The sequence below is a fragment of the Rhizopus microsporus genome (assembly GCF_002708625.1).
Source record: "Rhizopus microsporus ATCC 52813 unplaced genomic scaffold scaffold_7, whole genome shotgun sequence".
Taxonomy (NCBI): domain Eukaryota; kingdom Fungi; phylum Mucoromycota; class Mucoromycetes; order Mucorales; family Rhizopodaceae; genus Rhizopus; species Rhizopus microsporus.
The window spans coordinates 473,286-482,448 of record NW_019671922.1 but is presented as its reverse complement, the minus strand read 5'-3'; the positions used below and the strand labels follow the sequence as shown (position 1 = coordinate 482,448).

The following is a 9,163-nucleotide window of genomic DNA, read 5'->3' as shown; positions in this document are numbered from 1 at the left end:
TGCAGTCTCATAGTCAATATTAATGTCATTATTGACGATAATCATATATTGTTGCCTTTTGAAAGAGAAGAATGTAAAGAATAGATTCACTATTCGGTAAACAACGGCAGAGGAACTAGAATCCATAAAGTAGATAACCATCTTTTTATGATCCAGTCAAATAAGGCTATACACACCTTTCTTTTTACCGCTCTCCAATATGCTGCAGGTACATTTTTCAATCTTTAGTCTGAAATATAAGAGATGGCATTAAAATCAAATCTACAACGGCTAGTAAAGCACTATTCTTACGTGTTTTAAATCAAAGTATTAAAAAGGCATTATTTACTTTCAGAGAGAGTAAGGTCAAAATAGACAAATACGAGAAATGAGGATATAAAAGGACGCGTTTATTTTACTTTTTAAAAGTAGCCATAAAGAACCAGGATCAATCACGTGGAAATTCCATTGAACAGCCTTACATGTATGGGAGAAGAAGCGCCCTTAGCATTAGCCTATTTTCTGGCTGGCCTTTCCATTATTGTAGAAATTGCTAAAAAGAACAAAAACATTTCGTACAAGTTTTGAAAAGAGGGTTAAACATTTGAGATTGTTGATTCTCGTTTTCAGGGTTAAGCTCAGTTGAACTTGCTCTGCTTAGCTTGTATATCATTCCACTGGTCATAGAGTAACAGATTATACAATAGCACAGAGCATAGACTTTGCAGTGCGTAACTTAAAAAAGAGAATGGAATAGTTCGATTCTCTTTTGATGTGATTTATTCCCGTATTTTACTTGTCCAGTGTCAAGCAGGGCCTCAACGACTTGCATGTCGTCTTTTCTTATATTTCAAAAAAAAAAAAAACAACCTGAAATGGTCTCTTAATTTTCATTCATTTAGTTTCAAAGTCATCATCAACAACAACAATGAAAAGAGATTCTCCTGGATTTTGGTGCAACGAAAAGCGATCTTGACAAATCAGGAAAACCGAAAACAAAGGCTGTGAGGTAATTCGGGTAAATCCTGTAACAACAATAACACACCATATATGGCATAAATGTGTATATTTGGCCTTTACCTTTCTTTTATATATTTTTCTTTGCTACAACAGTATATCCATGTCCCAGCCGCAACCGCAACCGCATCAAGCAGGCTCACCTCAACACCAGCAACAGCAACAACAACAACAGCAGCAGCAGCAACCACAGCCACAGCCACAACCTCAGCATATACCACAGCAACAACCACAACCTATGCCACAACAGCCTATGTATGGGATGCCTGAGCCTCAAGGAGGGCTATTTGATATGGTAAAGCGAAAGTTACGAGAAGCTGCAGGATATGGATATAGAGGTATGGACCCGACTGGTATGGGCAGGTATGGCATGATGCCCACCATGATGCCAGGTGTCATGCCTCCATCTATGAACGTAATGCCACATCCAGTAATGAATCCGACGGGCAACATGGGAATGATGGGAATGGGAATGCCAACAACAGGAGGAGAAGATATATTACAGCAGCAAGTAAAGCTATTTCAGCAAATGCCACCTCAACAACAACAGCAAGCGATGATGATGGCTATGATGCTTATGTCAGGCAACGGAGGAACCATGGGAGCACCAGGAGGATTAATGATGAATAGTAATCCATATCAGCAATCAATGATGAACCCTGCTATGCTAAATCAACTACTCATGAGTATGTCTATGCCTTCTAATGGTGCCATAGGAACAGCAGCAAATATGATGCAGCAACCAGCAATGATGGTAAATCCTTATCAGCAGATGATGGGCGGTTATCCACCAAACTCTGTATACCCACCTTCCTCGCTATACCCGTCTAGTTCGATATACCCTCAACAGCCACAGATGCAGCAGCCTTTCATGCCTCAGTATCCGAGTACGCCGGGTGGTTATCCTAGTGGTATGTATGATCATTCTAATGGTTATTATTATGGCAGTAGTACACCCTATTATTCACATACTCCATATTCTGATCCATATGATGTATACTCGGGAAGACGAGGATACTTCTAACATGTACTATAGTTTAGTTATCATTGTAATAAATTGTATATTCATATTATTCTTAAAAATGAACTCGTATAAACCCTTTTGAACTGACCTAATCTTTTTTTTTTGTAGTGGTTCTAACCTTTTGGAATTGTTCTGATCTGCTTTTGATAATAGGAAGCAGTATCGTCTTAAGATACTAGATATCCAAAGAGTACTTTTAAGCTGTGTCAAGAAGAATGCAGCGAGATAGATACCAGAAAGAATGGAAGGCGATGTAGAGATCAATACCAACGCTGCTTTGAGAAAAACAATAGTCGACTGTGATCATATACTCTGTAGAGATCAGAGTAAGCCATTTTTGAGGAATCACGTCTTTATTTATATTTATTTCAAATCAATACGACATGCAGCCTCGTTTTATGTTAAAGAAAAGGCTTACTAATATTCAAAATATCCACAACCTCAAAAGAGGCAATTTCAACGACATAAAAAAGTTGAACCATTGTGATAAAACTGTCCAGAGAAAACTTAAAGTATTACAAGTGCTTATAAATGGGGATATTGACGACAATTTTAGCAAAAGCTTCTTATAATTCAAGCTCAAGTCTTTGCTTGGCATTCTTCTAAATGCCTAGTCAAGTGCGGCAAATCGTCCCCTTGAAATTTTGATTAAGGGGAAGAACACACGTGGCTTGGCTACTTCTTTATCTCACTTTGTAGAAGCTACCATATACTATCCTCCCTGTTTATGATCCATTCATCTCATCATGGCCCTGAAGACAGCTGTGCATAAAGCAAGAATGAAATCATTGCTCAGCCTATTCCTATGAATCTTTAATAACCAATCAGAAAGATGGTATTAGTGTAACATTAACAAACTTGCTTAAAAAGCCGCCAGTAACTATGTATAGATGCCGTGTATCTTTCTGTCTCTTTCTTTATTTATTCTCCATTCACATCCTCATGGATTCTCAACTTATTAAAACTGGTAAATAAAAGACAAAATCCTTAATACAAAGCTAACGCGATTAAAAAAGTAAATAAGTTACAGGATGCATTCGCTACTGTTGGCGTTCACAACCCCGTAGATTTGCCTCAGATTGTAGTCATTGGTTCACAATCGAGTGGTAAAAGTTCAGTCTTGGAGAATATTGTTGGCAGAGACTTTTTACCTCGAGGAACAGGCATTGTTACTCGTAGACCTTTGGTAAGGGAATTCAGTTAGAAAAAAAAAAAAAAAGTTACAGCATTGCTGAGCATTTATGTATATGCTAGGTCCTACAACTTATCAACAGAGCTGCTTCAGAAGCTGACGGTCCAGATAAGCAAGAGTGGGGTGAATTCCTCCACCTTCCTGGACAAAAATTCTATGACTTTGACAAAATCCGTGAAGAAATCGTAAAGGATACAGAGCTTAAGACAGGCAAAAACCTTGGCATTTCACCTCAGCCCATTAACCTTCGTGTATTCTCTCCCAACGTGCTTACCTTGACCTTGGTTGATCTTCCAGGTGTAACCAGAGTCCCTGTAGGCGACCAACCCAAGGATATCGAAAAACAAATTCGTGATATGGTTCTCAAATATATCACCAAGCCCAACGCTATCATCTTGGCTGTTACTGCTGCGAATGTTGATTTGGCAAACTCAGATGGATTGAAATTAGCTAGAGAAGTGGATCCCGAAGGTTTAAGAACTATTGGTGTATTGACAAAGGTTGATTTAATGGATCAAGGCACCGATGTGATCGACATCTTGGCTGGTAGAATCATTCCTCTCAAATTAGGCTATGTCCCTGTTGTCAACCGTGGACAGCGAGATATTGATTCTAAGAAATCAATCGCAAAGGCCTTGGACGCTGAAAGAGAATTCTTTGAGAACCATCCCTCCTACAAGAGCAAGGCACAATATTGTGGTACACCATTTTTAGCTCGTAAATTAAACATGGCAAGTACACAGAATTATAACTTGAGTGATCTTTTACTTATATGCAAAATTAGATATTGATGCACCATATTCGCAACAGTCTTCCAGAAATCAAAGCAAAGATTCAGTCTGCTTTAGCAAAATACCAACAAGAACTATTTCAATTAGGTGATCCCTTGAATGATGGATCCAGTTCTGGACAAGCAAACCTTGTGCTAAATATTATTACCGAATTTTGTACGGAATTTAGAACGATCATCGATGGTACTTCCAATGACTTGACCAGTTTCGAGCTATCCGGCGGTGCAAGAATCAGCTTTGTCTTTCACGAACTTTATTCCAGTGGCGTCAAGAGCATAGATCCATTAGATCAAATCAAGGACGTCGATATTCGTACCATTCTCTATAATTCTTCAGTAAGTTGCTTGTATTCTCATAAAGCGTGATGTCTCACCAGCATCATCTAGGGTTCATCTCCAGCCCTATTTGTAGCTACGACTGCTTTCGAAGTCATCATAAAGCAACAAATTAAAAGATTAGAAGAGCCAAGTGTGAAGTGTATCAATATGGTGTACGATGAACTAGTTCGAATTCTCGGCCAGTTATTGAATAAGCAATTCTTCAAGCGTTTCCCTCTCTTAAAAGAAAAGTTTTATCAAGTCGTCCTGTCATTCTTCAAGAAAGCTGTGTCACCAACAACCAAACTTGTCACTGACCTTGTTTCGTAAGTCTTTTTCAGACAAAAAGGAAAGGAAATAGGTTAACCGTTTACCTTAGAATGGAAGCTTGCTATATTAATACTGCTCATCCTGACTTTATGAGTGGTCATAAAGCAATTGCCCTCGTTAATGATAAATTACAAGCAAAGACCCAACCCAACACTGCAACCGATAAACAGCTAACCAACGGCAATCACAAACAAGCATTGGCTCCACTTCAGACAAATGGACACTCTCCCACCAGCGACATGAATGGATCATTCTTTGGTAGCTTCTTCTCTGGCCCAAAAAAGACGAAGAAATCGGCAGGTGCATTAATGGAAGCTGTAAGTTTCTTTACACACAGCTTGATAATTTTATTTACTTTTTTCATTTAGCCACCAGCTACTTTAAAAGCTACTGGAGCACTTTCAGAACGTGAATTTATGGAAACTGAAGTTATTAGTAAGTTTTGCTATAAATGAAAGAAGCGTCCCTGTTGTTAACCCTATTTTACTTGTAGAGCTTTTAATTCAATCTTATTTTGATATCGTCAAGAGAACCATGATTGACATGGTTCCCAAAGCTATCATGTTAAAGTTAGTCAGCCATGCTAAAGAAGAGCTTCAACGCGAGCTGCTGTCAGAACTATATAATGCCGACGTATTAAAGGACTTATTGCAAGAATCTGAATTTACACAGCAACGAAGAAAGGAATGCAAGAAGATGATTGAGGCTTTGCAAAAGGCTGATGAGATCGTTGGATCTGTTTAAACAACTATTAGAAAATAATAATAATAATTGAAAACTGTTACCCCTCCTTTCGCTTTTTATTAAACTATTTATCATCTTTATACTCGCATATTGGAAAAGATTACATTCCGAAATAACTACAGTTTTATTACAAGATATTAGAATCGTTTCTTTTGATGATGAAGTATTTCCTCTTCTTCTTCTGAAGATTCTTCTTCTTCCTCTGACTCTGTTTCTTCCTCTTCACTTTCTTCTGTACCATCTTCTGTATCATCTTCAGTGTCATCCTCTGATGACGACTCTTCATTTGAAGATTCTTCTTCCTCACTTGCCTCATCATAAAATGCATCCAAATCGTATTCATTGCCCTTCTTTTTTGCTGCCACTGGATACATGGATGAGCTGCCTAAGGCTTCTATTCCAGATAATGCTGTAGACGGCCTGCTTCGGTATTCAAAGCTATCGTTTCCAAAGCCTGTTTCCATAATAGTCGTGCGACTACCACTCCATCCTTCCAATTCATCATTGTCACGCACACTAGAATCTGGTTGCTCCTCAGGAAAGTCAGGTAACGGTTCATACCCAGGAAGTGGTTGGCGCGCCAAAAGAGAAAGGGACCCAATCATATAATCAGAAGCATCTACTAAACGATTAACAATTGATAAAAAAAAGAAAAAGAAAACACTTACCCTTTGTATCGCTTTCGATGATGGGTGATTCCTTGTTTGACAGCAAAATATCCTTCAAATGTTGTTTCAATACAACCAGTCCCGGTTTATCGCCAGATGATTGAGGTACGGTCAATGCCCGTATGAATCTCGCTCTATCTCTCACATCATAATCTGTGTCATATCTTGCCAAGCCAAGTAAATACTGATTCAATAAGATCAAAGTAGGATGTTCTGGGTTTAAGCATATCAATTTTGCAGACAGAGTGAGTATCTGAAGTTTTGTCACATTTTCCTAGCAAGGGCGTCAATATCTAAAGCTCACAGGACTTCTTATTGCCTTACTTCTTTAGCGAATCCTTTAACAGCCTGACGTAGTACGTCAGGGCCGACCTTGGGCAGAATCTCTGCGTATTGTCCAACAAGCCAGATGATGTTTGCTCTAGCCTTGGGTACATGTATACTATCTAATAGCTTGACAAGTGCAATAACTGACTTTGATCGCTCTTCATTTGGAACTTGCAGTAAACGAGTGAGAACGAGTACTGATTCTGCAATCACCAATTCTATTTAATGCCACAAGAAAAAGTATACATATAAGCGCTATGTTATGAATTTACTATGTTGAAAACTAACCATTTTTGCTATGAAGAAGCTTCATCAACAAACGAATGCATTGATCTGCTGCTGCAGGAACAGTTGTTGCACATCGAGCAATAGCCTGAATCGCTGCTGCTACAAAATCTTTGTTGGAACTTTTTATATATTGCTACAAGAATTGAAACTTGTTAGCAATCATATAAACTAAGTATTGCCCACTTTTTTTTTTTACCTGGAATTCATTCAGTAAAGTGTGTATGTTTGCTTCAGTAGCAATTGTTGTTAAAATATCAAGCTTGGTATCTCGAATAAAGACAGGTTCAGTGGATTGCGCATAAAAATGTTGAAGGTGAGGTTCAAAGAGATACTATAGTGAAAATAAAATACGCCATCAGCCTGTTATCTACAAATTCCCAAGTTAGTACTTACTGGTCTTTTCAGGGCCATGGTAGCAATATTTGTTAGCACAACGTAGCCCTGCTCACGGTGCGTTCTTAATAATCGAACGAGAGGCTTTGTGACCTTGCTGGCATCTGATGCAGGGGCTAAATAGTAAAATAGCTTTGCCACTGCCAAAACGACACCACTATTTCTACTTTGTAATAAAGGTATACAGCTCTTTAACAATAATTCATGATCAACATCCATCTCAAGTATATCATCTGCCTCTAGTTCATCCGAATCTGAAGAATCTGAATAAAATGACTTGCTAGGTTGAATCGTTTTCTTCTTTGGTGCACTTCGTGACTCATCCTCGCCCTATAATATGAAACAGTTCAGAAGGATGCATGGAAGGGCTGTGTCTAAGTGATATTACATGAGGGTTGGGGTTCAAAAACTGAGTTCTACCATATCTCAACAGCACATTAAGTATTGACATCTGCCCCCATTCGTCACAGTCGATCAACATGGAGCATAATCTTCTGAAGCAAGGATGAATTAAATCATATCGCGTCGGACAAACTTCGTTAAATGCCATGATGGTGCTTCCAATAACAATACTTGATCTATCTTTTAATAATGATGCGATGATATCTACAAGTGCATCTTTTTGCGAGGGATCAAGACTGTATTGAACATACGTCAGCCATTGTATTCTCCAAAGCTTCTTCCTTACCTATAACATTTTGGAATAGCATGGGCAGCTGTCTTTCTCACATAGGGACTTGGATCAGAAATACATTTTTTTATGCCCAAGAGAACAATAGGGCTGATAACCGGTACACGAATTCCGCTCATTACGCGAAGGGCCATTGCTCTAATAATCTGGTTCTTGTCGCTGAGGTCTTTTTGAAATGAGTTGATAGATAGTAAAGCTAAATCTGGCTCTTGCTCTGCATATCGTAGCAAGTAAATGTAGACCAATTTACGTACTTCAATATTTTGTGATACGACATTCTTGACGACATCGGGAAAAAACTCTGAAACGTCTCTTCCTTTGGAAATCATCTAGCGATGGGTCAACTTCAAAAGGTTAATTATATAATTTCAAAGGCAAACTTACAGCAATGAGTCGCTTTAAGCCGTCTAATTTTTCTCTATCATTTTTGGAATCGAGTTGTCGCTTGATATTGCGCATTTTTTCTTCTGAAGTATCAAAATACTGTGCGCCAGAGTCACCACCAGATAGACCTAATTCACGAGCATTGTCTACAAGCCCTTGGGACATTTTTTGAGAAAACTTTGCAGCCTTCTCTGCAAACGTCTTTGCGCTATTTATATAATCAGATACTTCCATGGTGTGGCGTATGAAGAAGAAGAAGAAAAAAAGAAGCAGTAGAGAGTGTGTCTATGAAAAAGGGGAATTGGCGGTTGCAAACATACGGAGAATGAATCTGTAACAGAGATCAAATGATGCACTAGCCACACAGGAGCGACGTACGGTGCCCTCCAAAAGATAATAGCCGTTTTTTGAAAGATGCTCGATGAATTATCTCTTTCTTTCATATATTTTTCTCTCATAGCTACATAAAATGGTTTATTTAACTTTGTCTCAAAAAGAAAAAATTGTTACCAGACGCTGCGATGGCATTTCTGCAGCACAAATTTGCCATTGAAGAGAACATTTCAGAAAGAACCGTATGTCGAATTTATCAACAGTGGAAAAAAACTGGAATTGTAGAGACGAAGCCAAAGCCTGGAAGGCCCCCTATCTTCAACGATAGGAAAAGAGAGTTTGGAAGAGTAGTATGTGCGAATAGCCGTGCTACACTTAAAGAAATTAGACAGTTAATTACCACTAAAGCTTCTGGGAACACAGTTCGCAATGAACTGAAAAAGCTTGGCAATGTCTCTCATGATTGACTCTGCTAATCGTTACTTATTGCTATGAAACCAAGAAAAGCTTTTTATTGAAATAAAAACATGCTTTGCACAATGAAGCGACTTCAGTTGTTATACACTCTTTCCGGAAAGTAAATTCGCCTATGATCGAAAATAAATGCACCCAATGGTGAGAACAAAATTCATGTTGTATGAAATGTAAATTCGCCGTTACCAAGAATATTTTCGTAGTATCAGCC

At 38.5% G+C, this 9,163-nt stretch overlaps 2 protein-coding genes across 2 annotated transcripts; one reads left to right on the top strand and one right to left on the bottom strand.

Moving 5' to 3' along the window:
• Nucleotides 1–2,962: 2,962 nt before the first annotated feature.
• Nucleotides 2,963–5,394, top strand: RHIMIDRAFT_251114 (uncharacterized protein; the record flags this gene model as incomplete). The annotated part of the gene is made up of 8 exons (XM_023610794.1): nt 2,963–2,987; nt 3,019–3,206; nt 3,275–3,947; nt 4,031–4,338; nt 4,390–4,646; nt 4,700–4,967; nt 5,019–5,058; nt 5,087–5,394. 8 exons carry the CDS (start codon nt 2,963–2,965, stop codon nt 5,392–5,394), a joined length of 2,067 nt encoding a protein of 688 aa, XP_023467006.1.
• Nucleotides 5,395–5,531: 137 nt separating this feature from the next.
• On the bottom strand, nt 5,532–8,310 carry RHIMIDRAFT_251113 (uncharacterized protein; the record flags this gene model as incomplete). Its single annotated transcript, XM_023610793.1, has 9 exons — nt 5,532–6,013; nt 6,063–6,336; nt 6,387–6,607; nt 6,678–6,810; nt 6,874–7,008; nt 7,071–7,400; nt 7,459–7,708; nt 7,759–8,090; nt 8,146–8,310. 9 exons carry the CDS (start codon nt 8,308–8,310, stop codon nt 5,532–5,534), a joined length of 2,322 nt encoding a protein of 773 aa, XP_023466728.1.
• Between the last annotated feature and the right edge of the window lie 853 nt (nt 8,311–9,163).